At 33.3% G+C, this 18,107-nt stretch overlaps 1 protein-coding gene across 2 annotated transcripts in view; it reads right to left on the bottom strand.

The window, feature by feature from the left end:
* Window positions 1–7,133: 7,133 nt before the first annotated feature.
* Window positions 7,134–18,107, bottom strand: part of LOC112684899 (ATP-binding cassette sub-family G member 4-like) — a 51,737-nt gene continuing 40,763 nt past the window's right edge. For both annotated transcript variants that reach the window (XM_025556639.1, XM_025556633.1), the window contains exons 3-11: window positions 13,628–13,745; window positions 13,355–13,544; window positions 13,127–13,272; window positions 11,664–11,902; window positions 11,312–11,547; window positions 10,845–11,013; window positions 10,654–10,754; window positions 10,397–10,552; window positions 7,134–8,415 (exon numbers count right to left, since the gene is read on the bottom strand). In XM_025556639.1, the coding sequence (XP_025412424.1) occupies window positions 7,996–8,415; window positions 10,397–10,552; window positions 10,654–10,754; window positions 10,845–11,013; window positions 11,312–11,547; window positions 11,664–11,902; window positions 13,127–13,272; window positions 13,355–13,544; window positions 13,628–13,745 (1,775 nt within the window). In that variant the 3' untranslated portion in view covers window positions 7,134–7,995. The remainder of the gene's footprint in view (window positions 8,416–10,396; window positions 10,553–10,653; window positions 10,755–10,844; window positions 11,014–11,311; window positions 11,548–11,663; window positions 11,903–13,126; window positions 13,273–13,354; window positions 13,545–13,627; window positions 13,746–18,107) is intronic.

Genomic DNA, 18,107 nt, shown 5'->3' with positions numbered 1-18,107 from the left:
GCGTCACTTTAACAGGAGTTTAATAATCCGTAACATGATCCATCCGTCACTGGACATGTTACATGTTAATACACCGGTGACCGCGGTAACACTACCTGCAGTTACGCTATGGCTGCGATCCTCCTGGAGGGCGAAGGTCCGTTTAGACATAATTTGGTATTGATACAGAGTTTTTTTTTTTTTTTTTAAACCTCACCGAGTCCACGTGTGCGCGAAAAAGGTATGCGCAGTACAATATAACCGCGACTAGAAAAATACATTTATTTATTTATTTTTCGCTTTGGACTATAAACGGGACCAACGATCGCAGTGGCGTGCGATCGTTTTCGGATTTCCATTTGTTCGGATATTATAATACGCACTTCGTATTACGCGTTCGAATCATTTGCCTTCTGCGATAGTTATTATGTACGTGCACGTTCAATGGTATGTTGTTGATTACAAGCGTACGGGTTTCCGTCGCTTAGTTAATGTTAAATCCTATAATATCTGTACAGCAGTATCTAATGTTCGTTTCTAGTTGCACGTTAGTCTATGCGGTTCTAATGTTGTACGGACGCGTTGAATATTTTATATTCTCCCGAGCTTACATGATTCGATCATGAATGTCATTGACAACTTCTTATAATCGTTTTGTTTTCGTTTAAAATACGATAACCCGTTTAAAGTTCTCCTACAATGTGTACGAGTAATATGCTATACGATTTTTTTTTTTTTTTTATTCGTTTCGTAGCATAACACGCGTTTGTTTTTATGATATAAATAATGATAATAAACATCGTAGATAATGATCAGAAACTATAGTACAGCTATCGAGACGAACGAACTAACGAGTTTGGGACAGTTTAAATTTCCCTACGAGTATATTTGCATAACATAAGCGATATTATAATTCAGTAAACATTTGTGATTCACGCACAATCTTCGTGGGGGGAACAACAATGCATTATGTAAAACAATATCTACACGCGATCGCCTAATACTGTAACTGCACGTCTGTGTAGTGTATCAAATGCACAATAATACGAATGAAATCTATGAAATCTAGTTTGGAGAGGGGGTGTTCGAGGAGAAAGTACAGCATTATGCATGTTTCGTCGTTTAATTATACATCGAATGCAACAGTGAAACGAACATATAAACCGAAATGACTTCCATGGTTGTGGTTCGGATCCGAACCATTTTGGTTTGGAAATTAATTTTTTTTTTTTTTTTATAAAACGTAGTAAGTTTGTTACTTCGTCGAGTATAACGTCAAACAGGAGAAAAATAAACTTGGAAATAACGCGTGAGAGCGTTAATAGAACCGAAAAACAGATTTTTGTATAATTTGAATTAATAAAAATGCCGTATTTGGTTAGTTCAAGTGAGCTAGAAATGGAGAGCTCATGTCAGCCTGGACCGATTTAAACTCAAGTACAAACGATGTATTACAATTAGTCCACACATATAACGCCATCTGCTATACGTCCTACGCAGCCGCATGACCTACGATTATGTTAAAAATCAAAGTAAAATTAATAGCCGTACTTCAATTTTTTTTTCCATCGACACGACCGTCAGAGGTCTTCACTTGGTCTTTCACTTGAGAGGGTAAATCGCAGTGTAGCATTCGTACCCGCTTCTCTAAGTAGAGAATTATCATGCGCGTGGGTCTTCACTCCCGGTGGGGAGCAGTGTAGAGCAACCCAAAACGATGACAGGAGAGAGAGACTACAGAATTCATTCTGCAGAAAGTATCTTACGCTAAGCCAGGTGTCCGAACTCATGACCACGGGCGTCGTAGCCAACTGTCTGGTGACCAATGGACCAAACTAAAAATAACAAATTATTTTAAAATTCCTTTTCGTTTAACCGATTATTTATTATGATTGTACATCAAACGTTTTAACGAACACAGACTGGGCATCCGATGCAAAAACAACTTAATAACGGTTATTTTAAATTTTCTAAACGGTTAAAAAATCAAAGCTACAAAAAAAAATGTTTTACGAGATGTTTCATCGTATCTGCGGAAAAACAATAGCGAGAATTTCAACAAATGTACGCCATTTCGAATGGTGCAATTTCGTCACATCTACGTTTCGATTCAACGCGTTTTATGATATAATTATATAATCACTCGAAAAGAAAATATTTCGATTAAAGTTTGTATGTAATCGACGCAAGACATTCTTTACGCATTTTATTATACATTTGTATGTATATATTACAGTTAAAATATTGAATCAGTTCGTTTATAAAACTAAAACGTGTAGATAATGTATATGATCTATACTTCAATTAGTTAATTTATACATTCTCTGACATCACTCCGTTAATGTGTCAAATTGATAGATTCATACATGTACAATATCGTTATTTTACTGTCCATCATAGCAATAAATTATACAAAACTGATGTTCTTGTTGTCGGTGACTGCAGTGTTCATTTACATTTATTATGTTAGATAAAATTATCGTTGAACATATATTATTATTTAGATTGTCAATAAAATTGGTAAGGTTTAAAGTTTAATAATATTCTTACAGTCACACGCGTTCACTGTATCTACAATAACCTTGTATGTACAAATGAATAATTAATTAAAATAAAAAAAAATAAAATGTTATAATATAAAATTTTTAAATTTTAATGTATTTTATACTTCAACATATAACGAACTAAAATTGTATAGAATAACTAGATATTATGTGGGATGTGGGGTCAGATCCTCCCCATAGGTCTTTTTGAAATTGTAAAAAATAGTGTTCTTAATGTAAGGAAATTATAAGGAAGTAAAAAAATATTGAGGATGTATGGTAAATAATTATTTTGACACATTCAATATATACACACACACACACATATATATATATATATTTTATTATTTATTATTGAAATGTGCAGATACTAAGGTTTAGGATTTTCCTTCCATAATAATTTTTTTTGCAACTGATCCTCCCCCCATATAAAAGTTATGTATACGCCACTTCATTCGTAGATAATTCATGAACTACCTAGTTATTTCATAAAATAACGAAATTCAATACTTTAACTGTAAAAATACATATGTCTACTTTGATATTATTTTTTATTATTACAAATGACCAATTTCAGCAAAATTATTTTTTTTTTTTTTTTAATTGATCCTTAAGCTCGGCAATTATGGCCATTAGCTTATAAATTTATGCTGTCCTTATCGTTAAATGTTCATAACGCATTATTATAGACACAACACCAGCTCACCAACACAAGATATTCTCCAAGTATTCGTTAAGACTTGAACATTATCTCTCTTAGTCGTTGTTTAAATTTGTATAACATTTAATTATTTTACCCAATACATACCTAATATTTTTAATATATTTGTTTATTCGTTATAATTGGATAAATATAATAAAACGCGTTGAATTGAGGTTCGTCGAAAAAAACGTAACACCCATTTCAACAGCTAACAATAATAATAATAATAATAATAATAAGAACACCAGAGCCGATATAAAATTATAATCTATCCGATAGGTTTTATTACATTTGCCTATATAAAACCCCTTAAATGCAATTTTCCAGTTGGTAACAATATTTTTTCATTATTATAGCTTTGCATGGTTTTATTTGATTATACATAATTACTATAGTTGCCTCACCTGGATCAAAAGCGCTGTCATATAGTCAATAGTAATTTGGTAATTTAAATAATTCATTCGAATTTGTTTTATGAGTCAATGAACCGTCGTCGATTTACTAGAATCGATTATAATAACTGAAAAGTGTTTTAAGTTTTTAATTTTTTAATTAATATCACTTAGCGAAAAATCGCAAAAAGTTAAAAAAAAAAAAAAACGATTACAATGCACTAAGGTCAGTCCGGATTTCGGAGTTGGTTCGTAATGATTAATAATTTTCGGGCTTGAGAATGAAAATTCAAGATTGTCTCAATTGAAACCGTTCAAAAATCAGACACAATACTTTTGGGTTGAGCTGAAATTTAGTTGCCCGAAAACTGTAACATTTTTGAAAAAAATAACTAAATAGGTGCAAAGTTTGAGAATGAAATGACGCTTGACGAATATAGATGTAATTGCGCATACTATTATTATTTGTGTACGACCCTAAGCAATGGACGCGCTTTGACTCATTATTATGTTCGTTCGTCGTACTCTTGCCGAAAAGGTCATTCACTGTGTTATTGAAATATATTATTAGTGCGAGCAACAGGAAGAATGAGGAGAGTGAGAGAGAAAGAGAGAGAGAGGAAACCCAGACGATGCGGCCATTTTGCCGTTTATGGACGTCATTAGCCACTTGTGGAAATTTTTGCGAAACCGGTACGATAATCATTATTACGCGCGTACGAACAGGGCCGTTGAATAAGCAAAAAAAATGTAATCCGCTCGAGTCGAACACACACGAATCTGATCGTATGCCAATTCCCAAGTAATTTCAATCTCATAGCTTTCTGAATAATAGTATAATGTGATTTATAGTAATACAAACGGTCAGCATAAGATTTGCAACCATTGTGAATCGGATCGCATGTTGCATCTATGCCGCCTACGAGATTTCGACACAGGCGTGGCATAATATAGAGACCGTTTTATGACGACTAACGGTAGATTTAACGTCGTCCAGTAAACTTTTATTTGTTATTTAAACGGATTAGTAACAATATTAAGTAGTAAACGTATTACGCTATATCGAAAATCTATTAAATTTCCGAAACTTTTTACGTCTACTGTTTTCTTCAATGCTGCTGTCAACATAAGCGTAAACTGGTGGAAAGGGGAGCCAATTTAACCCCTAAAATCAATCGAGAGGGGCAGTACCCCCTATGATATTTAACGTACCTCGTTTTAAAATAAGTACAAAACAACTGGTTATATCTATTACTATACAGTTTTGTTTTTTTTTAAATCTTAACTTTCAATTTTAGTCTTATCAAATATGTTATATAATGAATAATGAATAATTTTATATAATAATATGTAGGTAGTAAAGCGGCATTTTTATTTAGAAGTTATAAAATATTAAAAATTTCTAAGTGACTAGAATGTTTACGAATATCCAAACCCAATACGATTATATAAGATCTTGTGGTCACGAGGATGCTGATCACCGCCGTTGAAACATCGTTCAAACGATCAATACAAATACGAAGTACGAAATGTGTTGTGATCTCAACACACCTTTATGACAACTCGAAACAACGTTGAATATTTTTACTGGTCCATTCAGAAGGAAAAAGAACGGTTCACACTGTATATATATCCATGGATAGGACATAACAACATTTTCAGCATTTAACCTGAAACCAAATTAGGCAACGATTTCAAACATAATCAATATTTTCTGATAAAAGCGAGAAACCTTACTTGGCTCCTAACGAGTGTCCAACATCTAACCTATTAATAACGTGAATTTTTTTATGCAAAGGACTAGCGCCTCTAAGACTCTCAAAGACGATGGGATTATCATTTATAATATACGTACAGGATTTGCGAAAAGCAGGTGTTACGAACCACGAGACTTCATTGTGATAAATATACGTTAATTTGCATCAGGCAACTGATTTTTAGCTGCTGCACAGTTTTCAGCGGTCGACGTGTATATAAAAAATGTATTAAAAAAAAAAAAAAAAAAAAAAAAAAAAAAAAAAAAAATGATGACGAGAGCAAACGTACCGAGACACGGATATCTAATCCGGTACTGGGCGTGTACTCAACCAACACATATACGAGTACAGGTATAGCTAGAGGTAGAATGTTGACGACCTAGAAGTATACCGAAAATGCTCTAAAATGTTTTTTTCATATTTATCTGATAATCATTGTAAACATAGCCAACTGAATCTGTTACTAGTTTAGGTTTGCAATTGAAGCCGGTCCCACACGACTCGTCTACTCGGCGAATATTCGTCAACAGTGATGCCATACGAATCGTGTAGGAGGTGTTTAATCGTTAAGTACGGCGATTATTTTTCCCGCCGAGTCACTCGTCGACTCATAATTTCCCATCAGTTGTCGGAAAAGAATAATGAATTATCGCGTTTATTGATCGGCAAGTGTACGAGTCGTGTAAGTGCGACACAAGTCAAAGTACCCGGTGAACATACGCGATTGCGATGCTCGCCAAGTACCGCGAGTAGTGTAGGACCGGTTTGAGACACGCTTAGTTTCAAAAACACTTCTGTAGAGAGAGAGAAAAAAATGAAGGTATACGGGGAAAATCGATAGTAGACAAAAAAAATATCTGGTTATTGTGTCATCTTGTCATTTGTTTTAAAAAGTAAATTCAATTTTTCGTTTATCAATTTTATCGACAGTTAAATTGTATTACCACAATATTTCGTGCTTAATTTTTGAGTTTTGAAACTTTAAAACTGCAATACTAAACAGTTTAGGAATATTGACTAAAATCGTTTTTTCCCCGTAACCCTTGAAATAAGTCTTACAAAAGTCATTGACATTTTATCTCTACACGGCATGTTATTTCTTTGCGATTTCTTTGTTACTTTAATGCGACGACGCGTATTAGGTGCACTTTATTATATATGCATGCACCCACAGTCGGGTCTTTTGAAAGGATCTTCGACAGTAATTTCGTGCCGATCTAGCTTGACTGGTTGGCGTGTTGCATACAATATAGGTATAATGCGATCGCAGCTATTAAGTTTGATACATCACAAACGTTCTCAGAGCGCTCGAAAACTTGATCCGGTCGTCTGACACGCGAATGCAATTATTGGTAGTCTGCATTCGAAGTGGCTTTAAACATAACAATGGGGAGTTTCAACATTTCGTAATATGCATAACGTAGTTCTGTTCTCTTTAAATATTTCAGAAACATTTTTGTTAAATTCAGTTATTTTTCAAATAAAATATTATATTATTCAAGTACGTATCGTATTGCATATTATGGTATCGTTTTCACGATTAAACCACAATGTTTTATTTTACCATTGAAAACCCTGTGTTCCCATAAGGATGAATGGTATTTTTTGAAAAACAGACGGACAAAAAATATAAACATATGGAAGAGGATTGGGAAAACGTCGGTTTCGTACAACAAATCATTAAAACCACTTACGAGATTTTATAATTTTTATAAAAACATTAAACATACATCGTATACATACATATACATATAATATGCATAATATTGTCGTCCTTACAATATACAATACAATCACCTAATAAATTTATTATACACAAAACGACAAAATAAAACACAGATTTAGGCTAATAACATTTTGTTTGTAGTACGAGCGTCTGCTAATATACACGTGTTTTTAAATACTACCCTTGTAACGTAACATAACAAATCACACCGGAACAACGACGTGGGATATAAATGTAGTACAGCGTAGCGGTCTTGCGCACTCGAGCAATAATATCGTTATTTTGCGCGCGCTCGGCCGTGCACGACGTGTACGCGAAACCGTAGACCCTGCATCGTCCGGACGTTATGTACACACGATTGTTACGTTGGACCAATGGCACAATTTACACGATGTTATTGAAACGCACTGAAATAAAATCGTACGTAATCGAACGCGGTAGAATCGATAACTATCGATGCGCGTACGGAGTGTTTCGCGAGCACGACATTTTTTCATCAGGCTTATACGCGATACGCTCCTAGCCGCCACCGAGTGTATAGCGCGTACGTTCAAACACTTGTATCTAACATAATAATAATAATAATAATAATAATAATAGTAAAATACAATAATAGTAGTGATAATAAAAAAATAATAATGTACAATCGTGTACGTATCGTTTGCGTGTTCACCGCGCGTTAGCAGGACGACGACGACGACGAGAGAATTGTTGTAATGATACGAGAGCATAAGAGATCCGTCGCCGAAACCGACTGCACGGCAACGTGTGGCCGCGAGGACTTGTCGGACCCTCGTATTGCTGCGCGGAGAACCAGGAATCCTTGATCCTCGGCGGGATTGTCTGCGCACGGGCGCGCCGCGCTGAGGACGACGCACTGCCGTTGCCGGGCAGGTTAACGAGGGATGTTGAAGTGAGCTTTGATGAACCGTCCGACGAAGCCGAGCTTGAGCAGCAGTGAAGGGTTGGTGCTCAGCCGCCATCTGAGCATCGCGTACGACGTAACCTTGAACGCGATGAACATCAGGCACAGAAGGGTCAGCGACTTACCGTACGACACCTCGGACATGCCAACCGTGTCAAACAGGGCCGACGGGTCCCGCAGATCGCAGTAATCCTCCGACTTGGGGCAGTCGAGTCGAGCTCGGCCGTTGCCGTACACGGACATCACCAGTCCCTCGACCCCGTACCGCAGGTAGCTGAGGCTCATGCCCAGCCGGATGAGCGCCGGGATCTCTTCCTCCTTGTAGCCCAGCCCGAACGATGACAGCAGCATCATCGGGCACGCCAAGCACGGTCCCAGGAACACGCTGTTCTGTAACCGCATGCAACGTAATCATTATTATCGGGCAGTTGTAAAGCCCACGTTTCATCGCAACGCATTTCCGCGTGACTTTATAACATTCCGTTTTCCATTGGACCTTAATGCACTAGTGTTCATCTGTACCGAAAGCCTTAAGCGCTTTATGTTTGATAAAATTGAAAATATTGGCCTCGATGGCCTTTAAAAACATCGAAGGAGAAAAAGAAGAAGATTGAAAATTGGTCATTAATAGTATTTCAGATGAATTATTTTTATTCAGTGGTTATTCTGTTTTGAAAAAAAAAATGCAATTCTCATGTGAATAATCGCTACGTACTTTTGCTGTAGAACGGGAAAAAGTAAAAAACTCGCTTTTAACATTATTTTTTGATTTTATTTTCAACGAATATTGACTTTTATATTAAAAAGCACTTTTTTGTGCAAATATTTTGAAAAAAATTATTTTTCGATTTTTTTTTTTTATAAATCAAAATCTATAACTTAAACGTATAAACAGTTAAATCTTTGAGTTCAATGATTAATTATAGACAAATTCAAAGTTCTTGTATTTATAGAAACATTAATTGAATAATATAGAATAATATAAATTTATAAATATAAATCTATAAAATTAATTAATTTTTTATTAGTCTATAAAACTATAAATCCATAAAATATCTAATATGAACGTATATTAAATCAAAAAAATATTGGAAATTTTAACTATTTTTTAGTACAGTACAACACTTGACTACAAGACTATAGGAATGGGTTTAATCATTAACAAATATTTTTTTTTATTTCTGATAAATTTCAATCTGCGCAACGTTTTGTAAATACAATCTTCTCACGTCTTGTATTATGTGTTCGAAAACAGACGGAGATAATTGCTATTTAAAACATGTTTGGAATAAACGTTATGGCTCATAATTTATAGATATCGTCATTATATTTCAACGAAACGCTTAAAAAAAAAACCCTCCAACACAATAATGACTAACGAAACAAAAAAGACGTAGAACCTCGGCGTGCGTTTTAATTACACGGCTAATATTGAACTTCATGATCGCTTTAATAGGTACCTATATGCATCTAGTAACAGTTCTCGTATTGCCAGTTAGGTTTTCATGAATGACGTGTGACGATTGGTTATTCGGAAATCATAAATAACGGTTTACGAGTAGTTAGAGACTACAATGGAATTTGGAAACATTTAACTAAAACGGTGTGCAAATGTTTTACTAAGTCAATTGGTCAATAATCATAGGTGTCAAACACACCTAGATTATTGATCGGATATCATAGCGTTCAACGATAGTATTTTTAGCTCGTATATCTTAAGTGTACGTTTTTGAGTGCAAACACAAAATATAATATTTAACATTTTCGATTTTCTTAATAATTTTCTTTATCCTAAGTAAGGGGAAAAATTGAAATTTAAAAATTATGTTAAGCCTTGTCTCGCAACCGTTTATATTTTTTTCAATAAAAATAAAAGTTTTTATTTTATGGATTGTCAGTTTTATAAAATACCTAATCGTAATAGCTGTTTCATTTATCTTCAGTGTTAAAAAAGAAAAATATAGTTTAGGTTAGTTAATTGGTTTTTCAACCTATGTTCAACAATTTTAGCCATGATGAAATGATTACGAATAATAACGATGAATTATTTCTTACTACACCATGACCTTGGTTCGAAATCTCATGCCAAATGCGATTATTAACCGACTGTCACCTAGGGCTAGTTACTTTGCCTGCAGTAGTCCAACCGACCGTAATCTCTAATTAGAAATAGTTTTGTATGAAATTATGTCCGTGTAAACCCATTTATTCGTCTTAGTCCTGAAAATCTGTCCACGGGCGCCACCGTCGGACGCTTAATGTTTGTTTTCATTTTTTTTCGTCCATTTTAGCGGTGAATTGACGCACGACAGTGCGTCACTGTTTACACTGCACGGACACGGTTATTATGAACAGATATTGAGGCGCTTACCGTAACGTTGAGTTGAGAAGAAAGGGCGTACGCGAGACTTTCGGACGACAAGGACACCATCACGCAAATGACGTAGAACTTGAGCATCCGATCCCATTCCAATGGCTGATTGGTCAAGAAATAAGTTATCACTATGTAGACCGACGACAGAATGAGCTGAGAAAAAATCGAAAATCGAAAATCGAAAATTAGATAAAAAACAATACAGAATGTAGTAACGTTGTTACGGTACAGAAATTGAAGGCGATTCGTCTTACCTGCGCCGGGAGTTGCGAACAAGTGAGCGCGCAAAAGTAAGCGTTCAGCCCGTACCAACGGTTGAAGTACTCTCGTTTCAACAGCTGGACTTCGTGGGGAACTGAAATCACGCGCGCGATTAACATTTCATCGCAATAAATACAATCGTTCGAAACGCGACGAGGACGAGACTACAAAAGTGAATACTCACATTTCAACAGCACCGGCATGAGTGGCGTGTACATGAACACGATGATGGTGATGAACATGAAACCGTAATTGTAAAGGGTCCGAGAGCCGTCGTTGCCGAATTGGAAAAACATACCGCCGACCACGAAGCCGATGAACGTGTACATGAAGAATTTGAACAGCAAGTAAGCCTGAAAAAATTCGAACGCAAAACACGTTGTTGATGATTTAAGTGTCGTTGTCGAAGTCGTTTTTTTCTCGTGTATGGGTAATACTCATTGAGTATAAATTATGTTACTGTTCTACGGCAACGTAAGCAGGGTCTGAGATCGGCCCAAGGTTTCGCTCGTACAGATCGATGCTAAGCCGAAGAGATGATCAACGCTAAAGCTTTGCGAGGAGAAAGATATTTCAGGGGATGGGGGAAGAACCATGGAACACTGCCCTTGCCTACGCCGCTGCAGTGTTGTTGTTACGAGATTTCCTTACAATATTCCTTTTGTGTTGTATCGCCATCCGCCTGAGGAGTACTTTAAACTGAGACCATCCCGAACTGGAAAAATCGTAATGATGTTTGGAGACCGTGTCGTACTGCGAAGCTCGGCGCACAATTGGCTTCCTCGTCTCCGAATTGTCTTTGTGCCACCTCAGACATTTACCGTTGTCGACGGACGAAGACATTTTTTCCGAAAAATCCCCGTACTCTCTGCTACAGACCTCGATCACTGTAAAACGAAACGATTAATTGCGACGGTACTTAATAGTGTTTTTTTTCTCATTCCTAAGCGATTAACTAGAGTGATATTATTGGATTTATGGTCGTCAAGATAATTGTACTCACTGAAATCGGCCGGGTTAAAGTGTTTGGGGCAGTTAAGTCCAATACTGGAAAGGTAAGGGACCATGTCCTGACCGACTCCGGAAAACATGCACTGTCCCTCGGCCACTATGTAAATGTGACTGAACATTGCAAATATTCTGGCACTGGGCGTATGTATAGAACAAATGATCGTTCGACCGCCGTGGGCGAGTTCTTTGAGTAACGACACGCATTGTGTGCTGGACAAGTCGTCGAGACCACTGCGAAACACATAGTTTAGGCGAGACAAAAGTTTTGGCGACAATCATTGTAATTCATGAATCATGAATCACGATATTTAAAACCGTTTCACTTAGGTACAAGTTCAATCGGTCCGTTTGACTGGCGTTTTATTATTTTCATCACCAGCTATAGCCGAGTTCAACAAAATCAGAAAAAGCTCAGAAACTAGAAGGTATCATGAAACATACCACGAGGAATAACCAATGATGTATATAACACTACGCTCATATTACAAGAAAAGATCTAAGTAATAAATGTATGTGTGTGAAAAAGAAGAATACCTTGATCGAACAGGATTAACAAAACATCAAACGATTATTTGTATCGACTTTTGCATCTTTTGTCAGGAACAATATTGCTGGGATGATTTCTAATATACGAAACGAATGAGAAGAACTCAAAGAAGATTGGCGAGTTCGATCGTAGCGATAGTATATTTATTTTAAGGTGAACAAGTATTGAAATTTTCCCCTGACCATGAAATTCAAATGGGCGATATCGATGTGCTACACTACATCTACTATGTGTACCGGTTACGACGGTTATAAGCATACAAAGCGAAATGTGTAAACTGTCGTTTACGTTTTGTAGTGTTATAGTCTTTTAGTATTGTTATTTTATGTTAAATATGTTTAGTTAAATTGAAGTTAAGCGATTTTTTTTTGATTTTTTTTAAATACATTTTCAAAAATTGAAAATTGTGCAACAATAACCGGAGTGGTTATTTTATTTATTTACTGTTCAAAAATAATAATCGTGATAAAAGATAAATAAAAAACCCCATTTCGATCGAAGACTTTCTGTTTCGAGCAATTTATCAAACCGATAGTCGAATATTTATTTTGAAACATTTTACCTACACAAATATTGTACAAAATTTAACACTTGTCATTTTATTGATCGTTCAAAATGTTAATGCCATGCCTTCGTTGCGCACCTACTCATAAAAAGAAACACAAGTGGTGTACAGAAAAAAAAAATGCACGTGAAAGTAACGAATGCATTTTGAACGTTGAAGTTTACATTGCATAAATCCTTGAAGTAAAATTTAAGAGCATTGTGTGGCTAAACGCGTTCTATCACTGATACGTGAGGTTAACCAAGAGGCTAAGTAAAGTTCGTATACATAATAGTCATACAATGACCGATGCGTTATAAGATAATTACAATTACATGAATTCGAGTATTATAAAAGCGCTTACGTCGTTGGTTCGTCCAAGAATATTACTGGAGGATTGTTAACGAGTTCCAGAGCGATTGACAGTCTTTTTCGTTCACCACCGGATAGATTTTCCATAAGGGTGTTCTTGGCTTTGGTGAGTCGAAGCATCTCAAGAATACTTTCGATCTAGAAAAACAACAACGTACCATATTATAGTATTAGATCGTAATGATATCAATTATCGCGGACACGCAGTGCTATTTATTACCGTTTCGAGTTTGATGTCATCTGTAATCGTGTGGCCGAGCTTCAGATCAGTGGATATTTTCATGGACTCCATCACCGTGAGCGATGGTTGCAAAAGGTCTTCTTGCATTATGTAACGGCACATTTTTCGAAACGATTTCATGTCTCTGGGTTTGCTGTTAACCATGATAGAACCTCTGGCATCGCCGCACCTGACGAACCAATAATATGAATAAACCGTGTCGAACAGTGTGACTCGGTATATGCAAATAGGTTTGCAACAAAATTAATATACCTATATCCAGCCAGTACATTTATCAGCGTACTCTTTCCAGCGCCAGACGGTCCGAGAATCGCTGTCAGCTCACCGGATCTGAACAAGCCACTTACGCTCCGTAGTATGATTTTCGATCCTGTCAGAAGAAAAAAAAAATGTTTTTAACGATATTTCATTTGAATACTACAGTAATTATATTTAAATCTTTCGTATTAAACTGAAATCAAATAAATACGTTCATTGGATTGAATAATATGCGCGTTGTTAGTTTTTTTAGCTAAATATCCCGACATCTTGGGATCGTAAAACAGCCCCGGAATTTTATAACAATTATAAATTAAACTAAATTTCTAAACTAGCCTGTGGTCTAACTTAAGTATGACCAAAGCCAGTCAAGAAAAATAAATCTTTTAATATTCATACCTAGTTGTTTCGTGTTAAATATTATAAATGTTGAGTGTTACTAATTAATGTTATTAATACCTATACCTACTTAGGTAGGTATAGGTATTAACTCTTAGTCATCTTTATTGTTTAATTTTTGTACTGTAAAATTAGGTTTTAAAATAATCATTCAAACTTGTGCACACATAGGACCTGAGAAAACTGGTAATTTTTTTTTCAAGTTTTAAATTTTCAACTAAGTCAAAAAAAAATTGAATTATAAGAAATGTCATTAAATACAAATTTAAGGTTGTAAGATATAGTGGTTTTTTATAAACATACTAAGTAGGCATTAAATTGACCAAATCTATTAAAGAATATTTTTCATAAAACTTATCATTCAAATAGTCACATGATTACCTACCGCAGATGATTACCTCATAAGAGATAAGCTCCGACAAATAATTTAAATTAAATAATTATAAAATAATTATATATATATATATATATATGTATGAATAACTATTCATAAATTATTAAATATCAAATGAAAACATTAAAAAAAGACTTAATTTTGTATTAAACTATGCAAAATATGTAAAACAAATTCCATTTCCTTTTACAACTCTAACTTTATTTGAGTATAGGTAATTGAGCACAATTTAATGTGTGTTTTAACTATGGTGCATCTCGTATTTAAAAAAATAAATAAATTTATATACTCGTATATATTATGATCATTTGCTGTTACAATTTAAAATAGTGTATAAATTAAATTGTTGGTACCTTCATTTAATCATTATTTACACATGTATATAATAATAATTTTGTAGTGAAATTTTTTTATACCAAAGTATATTTATAGTCCTTCTTGACTTAACTGTTCTGTGATTGGAAATTGTAAAAGATGCGTACATTTTGGTCAGTGGTCACGTAATATAATACGTAATGTATGAGTTGAATGTTACAACGAATCTATTAATTTCTCCGTTGTGTTATCATAAGTTCCGACAGAAAAAAATATAATAAACTTATCAATATGTTAAGTTCAGTGTGTTAAACGTATATGTAGGTGAAATATAATGTTCAACAATAGGTGTTAATATAAATAGTATGGTTCTTTATTATTGATTCGATAAAATTACACCGGTTTGACCTTTGTATCCGGTGCATCATCTTTTACAATGATCTAAATACAATTGAGTAGTCCCTCCACCGAGACTCTACTTAATCGGTATTAAAAAATAAATAAATATTGATACAGTTGCTGTATAATATATATGCGTGGAAGTATTAGGTCATTTGGCTTAATAGTACATGCTCGTAATCAGCTTACAGAACTGTTTTGTAGGTTATCTATACTAAAACTATATGATTTTTTTTTTTTTTATGTATTTTTTTAACCCAAAAATCTCGCGTAACACACTATACTCGATTGAATGTATTTTATCAAATCTTATCAGCAGAATGGATACTTCAGATAGGTCATTTTCGAATTTCTCTGCACTATTAATTATTATTGTTTCCAATGTTAATGAACTGGTTTATACGTGCACTGCGTGTTGATAAAATTAAAACTATATGCTAATATTTAATGTAAAAGTCGAACAAGTTCAATAGGACAGCAGCTAATAGATACTTATAAATACGATAGCTAATTACATTTTACTATTGATACATTATTGTTACGTCTACTTTGCGAGTTGTATTTAGCACTTATATAAATCGTAGCAATTCGTGCGTACTATTGATGGAAAATCAGTTAATTAAATCTGCACGTAACACGTTTATATTAGTTCATATTCATGCCATACATCTTATATTGAGTATAAGGTCTATGATTTAAGCAATTTTTTTTAGTTTTTGAGATTTTGATGTAAAATTCTAAAAACTACATTTTATCTTAAAAACCTGGAATAGATAATGCGATGAAAAATATAATATTATTAAAAACATTGAAAGTATGAAATCATAAGAACAATAAAACTGTTTCGTGTTTTATAAATTTATTTTGTATTTGTGTTTATTATATTTGTCTATTAGCGCAATATAAGAAAAATGTTTTATTTTTTAGCTGTCATTACAAATATAAAACAGAGCTTATCTCGATTCTCGTAATTTACAACACCATAAATTGCCATAGAAAATCAACAAATAATAGTTTGTAAAACATTTATTATTCATTTAATTTTTCGATAATTTTTAACGAATATTCAATACATCATCGTTTATAAATAGTTCATATTGAAATGCAAAAATCATGCGGTTATAACATTCAATTATTATTGTAATATATTTATTAAAAAAATTTTATACGTCGTCCGATTATGTAAAATCTAACGAAATCCAATAGTATTTGTACACACAATTCCACATTACCCTGTACCGCAAATTGTTTACATGATTTAGCAATGGATAACTAGTTTCGTTAAAAGAGTTTACACGAGGTCGTTGTCCTTACTATACAGCTGTATGTTATTCGCAACTTTAACGGCCTTGGGAATCTGTAAAGCAAGTTACATTTATAGTAATGTATTTTCTATAATACAGCCACCATTATTTAAAATCGTCTACAAGACACTTAACATAATTATATTAAAAAAAAATATATATATATGAAATAAATAATTTATTCGTTTCAAGATTAAATAATCACCACCAGATTGCTTTGAAGAAAAAAAATATCAAATAAGAAAATAAAACAATCGATTTGATAGTTCATTGCAGTTATTAAACCGAAATCTCAACAAATCGTATTTCAAATATGTTCTATAATTGGTATTTGATGGCTTAGCACTTTGTAATATTATTAAACATGTTTTCTGTATAATACGTATAGAGTCCAAAAATATTATTACAAAATGAAGAATTTGTTTTGATAATCGCCGAAGAAAATATAACGTTGTACAAATATTTTTAAGTAGATTAGATTCGAGGTACATTTATTTAATACACGTATTTGGTTTAATTTTATAATGTAAATATGTAACGGGTAAAGTTTAAAAAGCGGGTAATGTACACATCACCCAGGTAATGGGAACACTACTTAGGCCTATTGAATAAAGTAAACATTTTTGTAAAACGTTTATTTTGTAGTTACAACAACCGGGTAATTTATACAATATTTACTTAATGGAAAAAGTGTTTTTATAAAATAAAATACAATAAAATATCAATTGCAGATAATATTAATAAAATACGAGTATAAATTATACATTATGATAAATCGTGTGCATTGATACTGTATAATATTTTTTAACTTCAGTATAGTGCGATTTTTCGATTTTTTTCAATTTTCGAATTCACTTATTCGGTCTATTAATGGTTGATCATTTAGTTTTTTTTAAAAAAAATGTCTTCTTAAAAAGATAAATTTGATGAGAGTTTTAATAAATTAATTAATGAAAAGAATGAGAATTCGATAAATTTAAAGGAATCAAAATATTATGACATATTATTTGAAATAAGAAACGTGATAAAAAACAAATAAATTATAATGAACCATAAAAAAAATATTTTATAAGTGTCGGCTATAAAAAAAACTTTGTATGAAATAGTTAATGTACAATCTGTTTTTGGTGTTAAAGTTATAAAAATGTTTGTGTAAAAATAATTGTTTAACAAATAAATGTACGAGTAAATATAAATCTGGAGAGATATTTTGCAACTTAAAATGCCACTCGAATCTGAAATGTTCCAATAAATAACTATATTTAATTTTTTACATTTTTTCATGTATAAAATATTAACTTAATAATTTTTTTTTTAGAATATGATTTGGTTTTTTTTCCTACTTCATGCCTTATCCATAGCACACCGGATAATGTACATATGCTATTCATATAAATAAAGTATACTTTACCCCAGTAATGTGTAAACTACCCATTTTCGAACTTTACCCGTAGTATATATATAAATATATCATTATTTGTCCATCCAAACAGAAAGAACTTTTCCTTTCAACAAGTAAAAGAGAAAGGACCATGTAATTTTGAATACTTGTTTCTATTTAGTAATATACATACTTATCAATCAATTTCTTCAGTAAAAGAGTAACTGTGATAGAATTTTTAGATATTTAATAATATTTATCAATATTTTTCAAATTTAAGAA

The sequence above is a fragment of the Sipha flava genome, unplaced genomic scaffold (assembly GCF_003268045.1).
Source record: "Sipha flava isolate LNK unplaced genomic scaffold, YSA_version1 106_pilon_pilon, whole genome shotgun sequence".
NCBI classification, from domain to species: Eukaryota; Metazoa; Arthropoda; class Insecta; order Hemiptera; family Aphididae; genus Sipha; species Sipha flava.
This window is presented reverse-complemented; position numbering and strand designations above follow the sequence as displayed.